This window comes from Hemitrygon akajei, chromosome 6, assembly GCF_048418815.1.
Source record: "Hemitrygon akajei chromosome 6, sHemAka1.3, whole genome shotgun sequence".
In the NCBI taxonomy this organism is placed as follows: Eukaryota; Metazoa; Chordata; class Chondrichthyes; order Myliobatiformes; family Dasyatidae; genus Hemitrygon; species Hemitrygon akajei.
In genome coordinates this window covers 161,523,495-161,538,587 of record NC_133129.1, presented here as the reverse complement: position 1 = coordinate 161,538,587, position 15,093 = coordinate 161,523,495, and the positions used below count along the sequence as shown (strand labels likewise).

General features: G+C 35.8%; 1 protein-coding gene across 1 annotated transcript in view; it reads right to left on the bottom strand.

Annotated features, from left to right (window-relative positions):
- Positions 1–15,093, bottom strand: part of LOC140729649 (very-long-chain 3-oxoacyl-CoA reductase-A-like) — a 168,377-nt gene that overhangs the window by 56,168 nt on the left and 97,116 nt on the right. The window contains exon 6 of the mRNA XM_073049668.1: positions 14,407–14,451. Within this exon, the coding sequence (XP_072905769.1) occupies positions 14,407–14,451 (45 nt within the window). The remainder of the gene's footprint in view (positions 1–14,406; positions 14,452–15,093) is intronic.

Genomic DNA, 15,093 nt, shown 5'->3' with positions numbered 1-15,093 from the left:
TTCCTTGCTCTCAGGCCCGGGCCCTGCAGACTCTATTCTGCCACTTCAAGTCATCTCCAAGACCACTCCATCAGCAAACATTGGCTCATTACCCACTCCCAGGTTTGGACCCTGCCACCTTGATTCAGCCCATACACACATCACACCACAATTGTCCTGCATCTTTGTCACACTACAAAAGTGCAAGGTCATAAAGGCAGTTCAAAAGCTTGACTCCAAAAAGGGAAGTTACAGGCCACTGATTGCAGTGATAGTTTTTGAGAAAACATGTGATTAAAGTAGTTAATAGTTGCTTTTGTTGCCAGCAAGTCGTCACTGTGCATCATCACGTCATTTTAAACTGGAAGAGAGGGGGGACGTCACGTGATGACATAGGATCGAGACGCTGGAACCCAGCTCTCCCGTAAAAAATCAATAAATTAATGTTTAAGTGAAGAAAAGTTAGTCAATACTTTCTAAAAGTTACATATAAACTACTCTGGATTGTTTCAAGTTATGCCTCACAAACAGAAGATGAAGAAAACTACTACCGTGAAGACAACGCAAGTTGGAACAGAATCAAGGCCCACTTCTGCCAAAGAACCGCGGGCTCAGGTACATTTCACCTCCGGCGATACAGAACAGGAAACTGCGGCAACATCCACCATTTCTAAAGAAAAAGACCAACGAGAACTGCGCAAACGTGAAGGAAGGAGCATGCACAAACGAGAGCAACCAGAACTACAAATCCCAGTTACGACTGAAACTGAAAGTGAAAGTGAATCTGAGGGAGAGTCAGATTCTCTGGAAAAATCAGATGAAGATAGAGGTAAAAGTTTTTCTGGAAATATAGAAATGACTTTGATGCAAATAATGCGTAAATTAGGCGCATTAAAAGTAATCAAAAGAAAAATGACAAATATGGAGATTATGTTTGATAAAATGACAAAAAGACAGAAAAAAAATGGAAAAGAGAATTATAGATTTGGAAACTACAACGGAAGACATGGTTGAAAGAATAAATAAAATGGAAGATGATATTACTGCCTGGACATCAGAAAGAATACAATTTATGGAAAAAATTGATAAGCTTGAAAATTTTAGTAGATGAAACAATATTAAAATTGTTGGACTCAAAGAAGATATAGAAGGAGAAGATCCAATAATTTTTTTTCAAAAACGGATCCCTGAAAAATTGGAAATGGAAGGAGAAACTCTAATTGAGATTGAAAGGGCTCATAAAGCCTTAAGGTCAAGACCTCAAGCTGATCAAAATTCACGATCAATTTTGATAAAATGCTTAAGATACCAAGATAAAGAAAAGATCCTGAAGGCGGCTGCCCAATGTGCCAAAAAGAGAAACGGGCCATTGATGAAAGCAGGGAAGGCAGTTCTTTTTTACCCTGATATAAGTTATAACCTTTTGAAGAGAAAGAAGGAATTTAACCCAGCGAAAAAAGTCTTATGGGAAAAGGGTTATAAATTTATAATGTGTCACCCAGCAACACTGATAATTTTTTTTGGAGGAGGGAAAAAGAAGATTTTTTACCGATTATCGGGAAGCAGAGGAGTTCGCACAAAAACTTCCATTTATTCGCTAATTACACATAGAGACTTCCAAGCGTAATGGATTAAAGATGAAGATAGAGACAGTGAATGGAAGTGATGGACATTTAAGGATGATACAGGGGAGAAAAGCAAAATTTCAGAAATACTAACTGAGAATAATATTTTTATATACTTTTTTATGTTGCGGGGGGGGGGGGCTGGGGAGCTTTGGATCGGTTACTGCGGGATTCACGTGTGTAATCATGGCGATCGCCATGACCCGTACAACAGAGGGGGGTAATGTTGTGTTCTTTTTTTTCACAACATTAGTAGGGGGGTATTTTGTTTTTTTTTATACTCTATTTTTCTTCTATCTTTCTGCCTGGATGATCGGTGGGGACACATAGCAACAAATAGCAACATGGAATTTTAAAAAGATTTCCCAAGGTACCACGAAAGTTGAAAGTTAAAAGATTAGGTATTATTATAGATTGGAGTAACATAATTAATTAAAAATAATGACTAATTTACTGAATTTTTTAAGTTTTAATGTTAATGGGCTTAATGGACCGGTAAAAAGAAAAAGAATTTTAACATACATTAAAAAAATGAAAACAGATATAGCTTTTTTTTTTTACAAGAAACACATTTAACAGACATAGAACATCAGAAATTAAAAAGAGACTGGGTTGGAAATGTTATTGCAGCTTCATTTAATTTAAAGGCGAGAGGAGTTGCAATTTTGGTTAATAAAAATTTACTAATTAAAATACAAAACATATTAATTGATTCGGTGGGGAGATATGTAATTATACATTGTCAAATTTTTTCAGAACTATGGACTCATGAATATTTATGCACCAAATGAAAATGATGTAAAATTTATACAAGAGGTCTTTTTGAATTTGGCTAACGCACATGACAAAATATTAATGTGGAGATTTTAACTTTTGCCTAGATCCAGTTTTAGATAGATCAACAAAGGTTGTCACAAAATCAAAAGTAGTAAAATTAACTCTATCATTGATGAAAGACTTAAATTTGATTGATATATGGAGAAGAATTAATCCAAAAGAAAGAGATTATTCATTTTATTCAAATAGACATAAAACATATTCAAGGATAGATTTTTTCCTATTATCAACGAATATTCAAGATAGAGTGAAAAATATGGAATATAAAGCGAGAATATTGTCAGATCATTCTCCTTTGATAATGACAATGATAGATAAAGAGGAATCAATTTATAGATGGAGATTTAATTCAATATTACTAAAACACCAAGATTTTTGTGATTTTATGAAAAAGCAGATTCAGTTCTTTTTAGATACAAATTCACATTCAGTTGATGATAAATTTATATTGTGGGAAGCAATGAAGGCATATTTGAGAGGTCAGATAATAAGTTATACTTCTAAAATTAAGAAGGAATATTTGATAGAAATAGATCAATTGGAAAAAGAGATTACAAAATTAGAAAAAGAATCTCAAAGAAATATGACAGAAGAAAAACGAAGACAACTTATTAATAAGAAGTTACAATATAATACACTCCAGACATATCGAACAGAAAAAGCAAATATGAGAACTAAACAGAGATATTATGAACTAGGTGAAAGATCACATAAGGTCCTTGCATGGCAGTTAAAAACAGACCAGACTTCTAAAACAATAAATGCAATTCGAACAAGAGTAAATAAAATTACTTATAAACCTTTAGAAATTAATGAAACTTTTAAGAATTTTTATTCTGAGTTGTATAAATCAGAATCACAAAATGATAATGTCAAGATAGAAAGGTTTTTAATCACAAATAACTCTTCCAAAATTAAATATGGAAGAACAGAAGGGATTAGATATGCCTTTTACATTGAAAGAGGTCGAAGAAGCCCTAGGATCACTTCAAAGTAATAAATCTCCAGGAGAAGATGGTTTTCCGCCTGAATTTTATAAAAAGTTTAAAGATTTATTAATTCCTCCTTTTATGGAGTTAATACATCAAGCGGAAAGAACGCATAAACTTCCTGAATCTTTTTCAACAGCTATTTTAATAGTATTGCCAAAAAAAAGATAGAGATCTTTTAAAGCCAGCATCATATAGACCTATTTCTTTATTAAACACTGATTATAAAATAATAGCAAAAATCTTATCTAACAGATTATCTAAATACTTACCAAAATTAGTACATATGGATCAAACAGGATTTATTAAAAATAGACAATCGGCAGATAATGTAACTCGGTTATTTAGTATAATTCATTTGGCGCAAAAGAGGGAGGAAATGAGTGTGGCAGTTGCTTTAGATGCAGAAAAAGCATTTGATAGATTGGAATGGGATTTTTTATTTAAGGTATTGGAAAAATATGGATTAGGAGTATCTTTTATAAAATAGATTAAAACCTTAAATACTAATCCCAAAGCTAAAGTAGTGACAAATGGTCAAATTTCAACACCATTTCAGTTAACAAGGTCAACTAGGCAAGGTTGTCCATTATCACCTGCTTTATTCGTGTTGGCGATAGAACCATTAGCTGAATTAATTAGAATGGACCCAGATATTAAGGGTTTCAGAGTTAATCAGGAAGAATACAAGATTAACTTATTTGCTGATGATGTTCTGCTTTATTTAACAAACCCACTGCACTCGTTGTGTAAATTATCCTATAGATTAGAAGAATATGGGAAAATATCAGGTTACAAAATAAATTGGGATAAAAGTGAAATTTTACCTCTTACTAAAGGAGATTATAGCCAATGTCAATTAATAACTCAATTTAGATGGCCGGCAAATGGTATAAAATATTTAGGTATAAGAGTTGATAATGATATAAAGAACTTGTATAAATTAAATTACTTACCATTATTGAAAAAAATTCAAGAAGATCTTGATAAATGGATGGTATTACCAATAACATTAGTAGGTAGAGTAAATACCATAAAAATGAATATATTCCCTAGACTATAATACTTATTTCAATCACTACCAATACAACTACCCCAGAAGTTTTTTCAAGAGTTAAACAAATATGTGAGGAAGTTTCTTTGGAAAGGTAAGATGTCAAGAATATCGTTGGAAAAATTGACATGGAAATTTGATCTAGGAGGGTTACAACTTCCAAATTTTAAGAATTATTATAAAGCAAATCAACTTAGATTTATTGCATCTTTTTTTGAGTAAGATAGACTGGCATGGATTAGAATAGAACTAGATAAAATAGGAGAAAATACACCAGAAGATTTTATATATAAATGGGAATCTAAATGGATACGGGAAAAGAAAGAATCTCCTATATTTGATTGACTTATGGAATAAGATAAATGTTGATGATGAGACAAAGAAATCTTTATTAGCAAAGAGATCTTTAATTCAAAATAGACTTATTCCTTTTACAATGGATAATCAACTTTTATATAATTGGTTTCAAAAAGGGATTAGATATATAGGAGATTGTTTTGAAGGAGGTATATTAATGTCATTTGATCAATTAAAGAATAAATATAAAGTATCAAACAACACTCTTTTTTGTTACTTCCAACTAAGGGCTTATTTAAGAGAAAAATTAGGTCAAACAATGTTATTGCCGAAATCTAATGAAATAGAAACTTTAATTCAAAAAGGAAAGATTAAAAAATTTATTTCTTGTATGTATAACTTGATTCAAAAACAGGCAATTAAACAAGGAGTCCATAAGTCAAGACAAAAATGGGAAAGTGACTTGAATATTAAAATTGAAGAAACAAATTGGTCCAGACTATGTCTTGATAGTATGACAAATACAATAAATGTCCGGTTAAGATTAGTGCAATATAATTTTTTACATCAATTATATATTACACCACAAAAATAAATAAATTAAACCCAAATTTATCTGATCAGTGTTTCCGATGTAACCAAGAAATCGGTAGTTTTTACATTCTACTTGGTCTTGTTCTAAAATTCAACCTTTTTGGACAAATTTAAGAGTTTTATTGGAACAAATTATTGGAACACAACTTCCACATAATCCAATATTGTTTTTACTAGGCAAAATTGAAGGGATAAAACCGAAACCCAAATTGAATAAATATCAGAAAGAATTTATAAAAATTGCACTGGCAGTAGCCAAAAAGGCTATTGCAGTTACTTGGAAATCGGATACATATTTAAGTATAGATCGTTGGAAGAAGGAAATTTATAGCTGTATTCCATTTGAAAAAATTACTTATAATTTAAGAGATAAATATGAAACATTTTTGAAAATTTGGCGCCCTTATTTACAAAAGACAGGATTAAATATATAGGTGCTCCGAAGATGAAATAATTGGTTATTTGGGGAAAGAAATATATATACCGTAGATTCCGGACTACAGAGCGCACCTGATTAAAAGCCGCTGGCTCTAATTTTAGAAATAAAATCAATTTTTTAATTGTACAGGCCGCACCGGATTTTCGGCCGCAGGTGTCCCACGTTGTAATATGAGATATTTACACAGAAAGATATTACACGTGTTGGGCTTCAAATTCTGCCCTGTGTTCGTTTTGGAAGAGAGACAACCAACACCGGATTATAGTGCAGCGTGGCTTTATTGCAGAACGCGTTCTGCCTTCCCCTTACATTCTGCTCTTATTTATACCCCTTTTTCCCCCAAACCAAACCCTCGCTACACATATTTGGTAAGGCTAAACTTTGTTATACCTACCGGTATTTGGTAACATCGGACACTTGTGTCCTTATTGGCCCGATACCATTCACACACGAGTTTTCCTGTTTTTTTGTTTACTGAATCGCTAGCAGTTTCGGTGCAGCGGAATCCTCAGTTTCGCTCCCTCCCTCCCTTGTATTGCTGTCTAATATCACGTGAGCCACTCCTGACCTGAAGCGGCAGTCCCAAATTAATCCTAACACACGTGAGGATTTTTTAAACTTTTAATTAAATCCGTATGGTAACATAAACAAATACATATTGCAAATGCTTTTTTTCGAACCGTGCCTGTAACACGGCTACTTTTAAAATACATACCTATCGGTAACACACAAATTACGTTGGGTATACTTTTTTACTGAACAGTGCATGAACAACATTCCAACATCTCCTAACGACTGGTTAAAAAAAAAATATATACTGCAGCCTACCAGGAAAAGTTATTGATCGCCTTCTTCATCTTCCTCCTGCGCACTAAAACCATCAAAGTCCTCTTCTTCAGTGTCCGAATTGAACAACCTCAGGATCTCATCACTCACTTCAGTCTCTTCGTTGTCGCTCTCACTTGAGCGCACGCGATCCTCTTCATCACGCAGCAGTCCAGCCTTTCGAAACCCGTTGGTGATGGTGGATGTTGTGACATGGCTCCAAGCATTTAGGATCCACTGGCAGACTTGAGTTAAAGATGCTCTTCGCATGTGGCCTGTTTTGGTAAAGGATTTCTCGCCGCTCGTCATCCAAGTCTCCCACTCAATGCGTAGTGCCACTTTAAATGCCCGGTTCACGCTGATGTCCAGTGGCTGCAAATACTTCGTGGTGCCCCCAGGAATCACAGCTGGAATTGAGTTTGTACTCTTGATGGCAGCTTTCACTGAATCTGTTATATGAGCCCTCATGCTGTCCATAACGAGCAACGCTTTTTTTATGTGAAAAAATCCCCCCGGTCGCTTGGCGTAGCACTCTCTGAGCCAATCCTTCATTAGACTCTCCATCATCCAACCTTTCTTATTGACTTTCACCATGATTTCTTTTGGGAATTTTTCCTTTGGCATTGTCAGCCGCTTAAAAATCACCATCGGTGGAAGCTTTAGTCCGGATGCTGTGCAGCTCAGAACACAAGTAAAATGCGTTCTCTCATGGCCACTTGTTTTCAGTATGATGGACGAGTCACCTTTTTTATTAACAGTCCGAGTGAGAGGCAGGTCAAACGTCAAAGGTACTTCATCCATATTTATGATTTCATCTGGCCCGATGGAATTCTCCGCTATCTTTGTTTGAGTGAATGTGCGGAAGTTAGCAAGTTTTTCCTCATGGTCGGGAGGGAGCTGCTGACAGAGAGTCGTGCGTACCCTGATGGACAGGCCTTTTCGTCTCATAAATCTAAAACACCACGATGGCCCACCTCTAAAATCTTCGATTTTCATTTTGGTGGCGATTGCTTTAGCCTTCAGTCTGATCTGCACGGTGGAAACACCGCGGCCGCCTGCTCTCTGTGTGTTAACCCAGTCTTCAAGAAAGTTTTCAAGTTCGGGCCATCTGCTGTGATTACCTCTGAAAGCTTTTGTCGTCTTTTTGCATTGATTCAGTTCTTCGCGCTGGCGTCTCCACCTTCTCACCATCGATTCATGTATGCCAAGATTACGCGCAGCAGCTCGATTTCCTTCTTCAACCACCAGATTGATTGCCTTTAACTTAAAAGCTGCATCATATACTTTTCTTCGAGTGTTTTCCATGTTGATGAAGGTGAGTACAAATGGCTGATTTACAATAATTTGTGAAGTGCACTTGATTTATCGTACAATTTCATTGGACCTCTGTGAACTACCGGTACTCATCAATTTTATTGGTCTACTGTTACAAGGTAAAATGTTTTGGCGGCATGAAAAAACCCCATTTATTAGCCGCACCGTATTAAAAGCCGCAGTGTTCAATGCTGTTCAAAGCATGGGAAAAAAGTAGCGGCTTATAATCCGACATCTACGGTACTAAAGTTATTATGAACTCCATGGAGCATGTGGGGATCTTCTGATATCCAGGCACTCTTTCTTTTTTTTCTTTCTTTCTTTCTTTTTTCTATAGGGATGTTAGGGGGGAGGGGTTAAGGGGAGGGGTGAAGGGTATATATATTTTTTTCATATATTTTCTTTTATTTCTGCAATTATTTGAAAACTCAATAAAAAAAGTTTATTTTTAAAAAAAACAAAAAAGAACTGGAAGAGAGTGGACACAGCTGAGGACATTAAGAAAACCAGCTACCCTCTACATCCTCTGTCTATACTTCTTGCTGCCTCAGTAAAGCAGCCAGCAGAATCAAAAACTCCACCCACCCCACACATTTTCTTCTTCCCTCTCCCATCAGGAAGATATAAAATCCTGAAAACACATACCGGCAGGCTCAAGAACAGCTTCAATCCCACTGTTATTAGACTCTTGAACAGACCTCTTGTACTAGAAGATGGACCCTTAACCTCACAATTTACCTTGTAATAATCTTGCACTTAATCATCTACCTGCACTGCACTTTTTGGTAGCTTATACACATTAATCTGCATTGTTATTGTTTTACCTTTCTCTACCTCAGTGCACCACATAATGATTTGATTTGTATGAACAGAATGCAAGACAAGCTCTTCACTGTATCAAACTTCAAAAGTTCAAATTTCAAAGTAAATTTATTATCAAAGTACATATAGGTCACAATATACAACCCTGAGAGTCATTTTCTTGCAAGGATACTCAATAAATCTATAGAATAATAACCATAACTGAATCAATGAAAGACCATCAGCTAGGGCATTCAACCAGTGTGCAAAAGACAACAAACTGTGCAAATACAAAATGAAGGAAGTAATAATAAATAAACAATAAATAGAGATTAAGAGTCCTTGAAAGTGAGTCCACTGGCTATGAGAGTATTTCAATGATGGGGCAAGTGAGGCAAGTTGCTACATGTGACAATAATAAACCAATACCAATAGTGAGAAAATTCTACATTCTAATACACTCATTACATTTCAATGAGGTGATGAAAAGTGCCAGTAACATCATGAAGGATCCCACCCACCCTGGAAACTATTTGTCACATTCATATAAGGGAGAATGCTACGTAGCATCCACACTAGGACCACCAGATTCAGAAACAGTTATTTTCCCTTGGTAGTAAGGCTGATCAACACCTCCACCCACCAACTTCACCACTACTTTATTATTTTTTGAAAGTCATCTTATGTACAGCCGAGCATCACTTTAATCCTGAATCTTGAAAAGCAATCATTCTAAAAATATGGTCACTTGTTTCAAGTACACAATTTTGTTTATCAATAATCTCCAAGTAATAAAGGACCATTTCTATTTAATTCTTCACCCCAATCTCAGGAAAATAACCCTATAAACAAATTATTAATGGACTACAAGTCTGGGAGAGACTGGGGGAAAAGGGAGAGGTGGCAGTGCATGCAATTATTGAAAAAAAAAGAACATTTCATGCCTTCCCATCACTACTTAAGGTAATTCCTTTGAGTGAATTTCTTCCAAGAACATTAACATGGATAGTGAACAACAAATTGAACTAATTAACAGCAGCAGCTCAAAGGTGCAGTAAAGATGCTGGGGTTATAAAGCAAGCTAAAATGAATGGAAAGGCTTCCGTTTAAATTCATGCCATATAAGCATTTGCAACCTCTAAATGCAAACAGGAACATGAAACATTTTAGGTTTCACTGCATAAAATACTCTTCCAGTATAACGTGAACTGCCAAATGCTAAGCAATAACTAATACAGATATGCATTTTGGCAAAGGGACATCCTACGCAGTCAACTAAAGTCAAGAATTATGTTTACTTCTTTAGAGAAATTCACTTTACAAACTCCGAAAGGATCCAAGATAATTAAAAATAAAATGTTCACAAATTAAACTTCTTTAAAATGCATTTATACTACTGAAAAAATAGACTGTCATGAATGAAAGATTTTGGAATGTTAATTATTGCATATCAACACTCCCTGTTCAAAGGCAAATGAATTTGTTAGCAAAACGAGCAAAAAACATCAACTCTTTTGCATTATAAATCAATAAATCTCAGCAATATACTGATGCAATTAGTTCATGATCTGCAGGTGGATCACCAACTTCTTCTCTGACAGGAGACAGTTGGGAGATTAGGCAAGCACATCTCCACATCCTGGTCACTCAGCACTGGTGCGTCACAGGAGTGTGTACTCTCAGCTCGCCTATTTTCTCTCTACATCAAAGGACATGGCTTCAGTGATCTATCTGCAAAAATAATAAGGTTTGCAGACAACACCACCGTCATTGGACATCACCAGAAGTGACAAATGCAAGTACAACCAAGTAAACAAGCTAGTGCCCTGATGCAACCACAATAACTGGAGCTGAATGCCCTCAAAACTGCAGAGATGCATAGTGATTTCAGGAGAAATGTGTCCCCTCTCTACCAACTCATCATTAACAACTCTACAGTTAGCCCCATTTCAACAATCAGGTTTTTGAGCAACATTATTTTGCAGGACTTCACGTGGTTAAACCATATCTTCTTCATTAACAAAAGGGGTAGGCAAAAGATGTACCCTGTACTGCTTGTGATAGTTGGCAAAATGTCATCTTCCCCAGAACATACTGGTGCAATTCTATACTGTCATCATAGAGAACATCCTCACATCAGTCACTACCTTCTGGTTTGATGCAGCATCTCTCACAATATATGAAAACCACAGCAAACTGTCAGGTCAGCAGAAAAGGTCAATGGTTACAGACTGCTATCACAACAGTGATAGCAAGTGCCCAGGACAAAGAAGTGGGCAGGAAAAAACATTATAGACACCACCCACCCTGCAAAACCACCTTTGCCAAAAGCTCCCTTGCTTGAATGCACTACAAGGCTTTTAAAACAAATTCTTCATGCCATCTAAAAAGCTTCTTCCCCAAGATAATTAATCTAATCAACCATTCTAGTTAGTACCCCTACCCCCTCTATAAATCCCGTCAAAGCACTGTAAACACTTTAAAGCACTTACTATAATGTTGATTACATTGTAAATACATGCTGGTATTGATGTATTTATGTAGTTTATTTTATATAGAATTCTTTATAATTGCTTTTTCAGCTTTTATTTTGTACTGCTAATAATTATGCATTCTGTAGAAAGTCCACAGATGTTCCAGGCTTCCCTATATTGCTATCAATAAGTAGAAGCATTGAGCACAGTACCACTTCTTAATAAAGGACCAGATATATCAGTTACTTATTCTTTGACAATATACAGGTTGAGCTCCCCTTACCTGAAATGCTTAGGGCTGGCTATATTTCAGATTTTGGATTCTGGAATACTTGCATTTATATAATGAGATTTCTTGGGGATGGAACCCAGGTCTAAAGACAAATCCATTTACATTACATATACAGCTTATGTACAGCTGGTGTGATGCTCAGGGTGAACAGTCCACAGTTGAAGCAGTTTGACGTGATGACTGTAAGCAGCATATATTCGCTCTGACACTTAGTAATCTACTCTTTCAATACATGATCAAAATCTTCATTTTTCACTTTATGCAGAGTTTTTCTATTTTCCATTAACTTCTGTTCATTACATATACGAGGTCACTTCTCAGAATTGTCTGTGGTGCACAGAAACCTGGGCATCACCAAGGAACCTTCCCAGTGTCTTGTGGATTTTTCCATTTGTGATGCCATGTCAGTGCTTGAAAAGTATTTTGATTTTGGAGGTTTTTGGAGTTTGAAATTTCGGATAAAGGATAGTTAACCTATACAAGTTTGGTGTGTCATTGAATGTTACAAAAAAGATACTTACTTTGGTGTATAATGCAACAGTTATGTTTGATGTGCAGGTACCACATTAACTTTGTGAAAGCTGCCTCAAACATATCAAGCTTCAAGTGGTTTTGGTGCCACCATCAATAGTAACTACCAAACTTACTAGACACAGAAGTATTTTGACAAGTATGACCCAATAAAGAAAGACTAGAATATGAGGTATAATTCCTTAAGGACGATCCTTACGCCAGACATATTATCAAGACTTTCAGCGAAAGTAGCCTCAAAACTATTTGCACATACAGGCATTAATAATGTTAAAGAAGCTCACTGGTATGTAGGGGTGTTTATAAGTCAGGTGTTCCTCCTCAGGTTAAGAACACCTGACTTATGGTCACTCCTACATAGTAACACACTCTTATAATATTAAATTTTAAAAATCCAATGTATATACATACTGTATATTTGTTCAACCAAATGGCAGAACTGGTTCCTACTCTTCCTACCTTTAGAAATTATAAAGAGCAATTACATGTGTTTCACAATTTCATGAAGACAAAGTTACCACAGAGTAACTACCAGCTTTGAGTGTCATCTTACTCCAATGTACTGAATATTGTTCTTGCATGGGATTCTGTTTAGGTGACATAATTCATAGAGGCAGATTTAGGCCATTTGGTACATCAAATGTGCTCACCGTTTGATTATGGATGAGTTATTTTCCATTCATCTATCCCACATGTTATTTCCTCAAAAAATTCCAGCAGATTTATCAGGAAAGATATCTCCTTTAAGGAAGCTTTGTTGACTTTGTCCTATTTTATCGTGTACCTCCAAGAACCCCAAAACCTTATCCTTAATAATGGACTCTAACATCATGCCCAAGTAGTTCATGCGGCTCACCTTTCAAATTCCCAAACACTTTCCCCATAGTATTAGTGACATGTCTAAAAACATCCCCTCAGTTTCAAATTGCAAAGATTCCACAGCTTAAAATCTATACACAGAATTTTCAAAAAACACGTGTTTGAAACCCACATCTCTGAAGGAAAGTGCGGCCAATTGAAAAAAAAAAGTACTGCACAATGCACTTCTTTTGTACATCGTTCAGTACACAGGATCATCTTCCCTGGAATGGATGAGCTAATGGAATCAGCACTAAAATAGGCAATTACAACATTAAGTATGGAGGTGTGTGCTACTTTTTGCTCTCCCAGGAGCTCTTGTCACACACTCCACCAAAGTGCACCCCCCTCCCAACAAATACTGCTCTGGAGCAGGACATTAACCCCTACCTTTCCTTTTTTGGTATGCTGCTATGCCAGAAACATAACTTGAACCCATCAATGAACCATCCCACAAGTCAGTGTGGAGGTGTTGCCTACAAAACTGTTGTTGGGCAACCCAGGATTGCACTCTGGCATGACCTAGGTGACTTGAAGGATGTGATGAAAACTTATCTCCCTCTTTATTTAGCTGCACAGCTCTCCTTATTTCTTGATGATAATAAGCTCAAAGGCCAGTGACCTCTGTTGAGCTTGTTACAACAAACCAAAGATGGAAAATTTTATTTAAAGACTACAAACAAAAGTAGAATTTGAAAGACAAACAAATTTTCAAATTAAAATGCATTATATTTTGGAATTACAATCAAACTTTTTTGGTAAAAAGTTCATTTATTAGTAATATTAAGTGCATAAAAAGCACTGATCTCAAATTAATGTTTAAGGTACTTTTCTGTGATGAACATCAGAAGTGTGCAAGTGCTGGAAATCTAAAACAACACACGCAGAATGCTAGAGGAACTCAGTAGATCAGGCAGTGTCTATGGAAATGAATAGATAGTTGATGTTTCAGGCAGAGACCCTTCTTCAGCAATGAAGTCCAGAAAACGGGTCTAGGCCTGAAATGTCAACTACTTTTCTGTGAGACTGGCTTGTTGAGGCACCTCACTATCATTAACTCTAGTCATTTCCTTCAATGCAATGGAAAAAGCAAATGGAACAGGGCTAGATCACTAGCAGAGGAATCAATTGACAAGAACATTGCCCTCTGCTTGTATTAGGCAATGCTAGCACTGAGAAGGTACTAGATTTGAGACGGCATATAAACAAAGATGAGGTGGAATGTCAGGACAAAAATGAACCATACTGTTCTGCAAGTGATAATGCATAGTAAATAGTTAAACAAAACTACAGAAACAGGAAATCTAAAAATTAGGAAGTGCAGCAAACATTTACAGGTCAGCTAGCATGAGGAAAGAGAAACAATTAACATTTGAGATCTGCGAATGTTTGGCAGAACGCCACACATTCTATCTGATATTTGGTACAGTCTAGAAAAAACAAATGCAACCATTCAATGAGCACAACAGAATCAGAACTTAATAGAATGAACCTTACCTTACTGATGGCCAGAATATTGATGTTGATCATTTTGCTGATGAACTGAGGGGAAGAAAATTGTTATTATATCAGAATACAATTAACTTTGATTTCTAATTTTATCATATTGGGAGAGCATTTGGGTAAAAGATCCAACTCAACTTATTACTGAATACAGTAGGAGCAATAAATATAATTCAGTTAACTGATCACATTTTTCAATACTAAAAGTAAAATAAGCGTTTAAATTACTTTTGGTTACCTATCTGAACATGCAATCCTGAATAAAACTCTACTACCCACTTTACAGGTGGCCAGTTTTCCTTCAGCCACAGCTGTCTAGCCTTTAATTTTGTCAAACCGTTGCTTCTTGCACCACAAATGCTAAACAACAGAAGTTAGATCTTTCAGTGCTTCATTATTACATTGGAGCCAAGTTGATGTAAATATAACATGTTTTTTCATGCAAAAGATTCAGGCAAAGTGATCATTGCTAGACAGGATTTCATAAACACAGAAGCATTTAGAGAGATTCAGCACAGAAACAGGCCCTTTGGCTAATAAGTCCACACCAACCACGTTTACACAAATTCTATTAATTTTTTAAAGTTCTCAGATATCCTCAAATTCTACACTCATCAAGACATATAAAGAAACTTGTTGCCAATTAACCTACCAACTATATATCTTTGGGATGTGGTATGA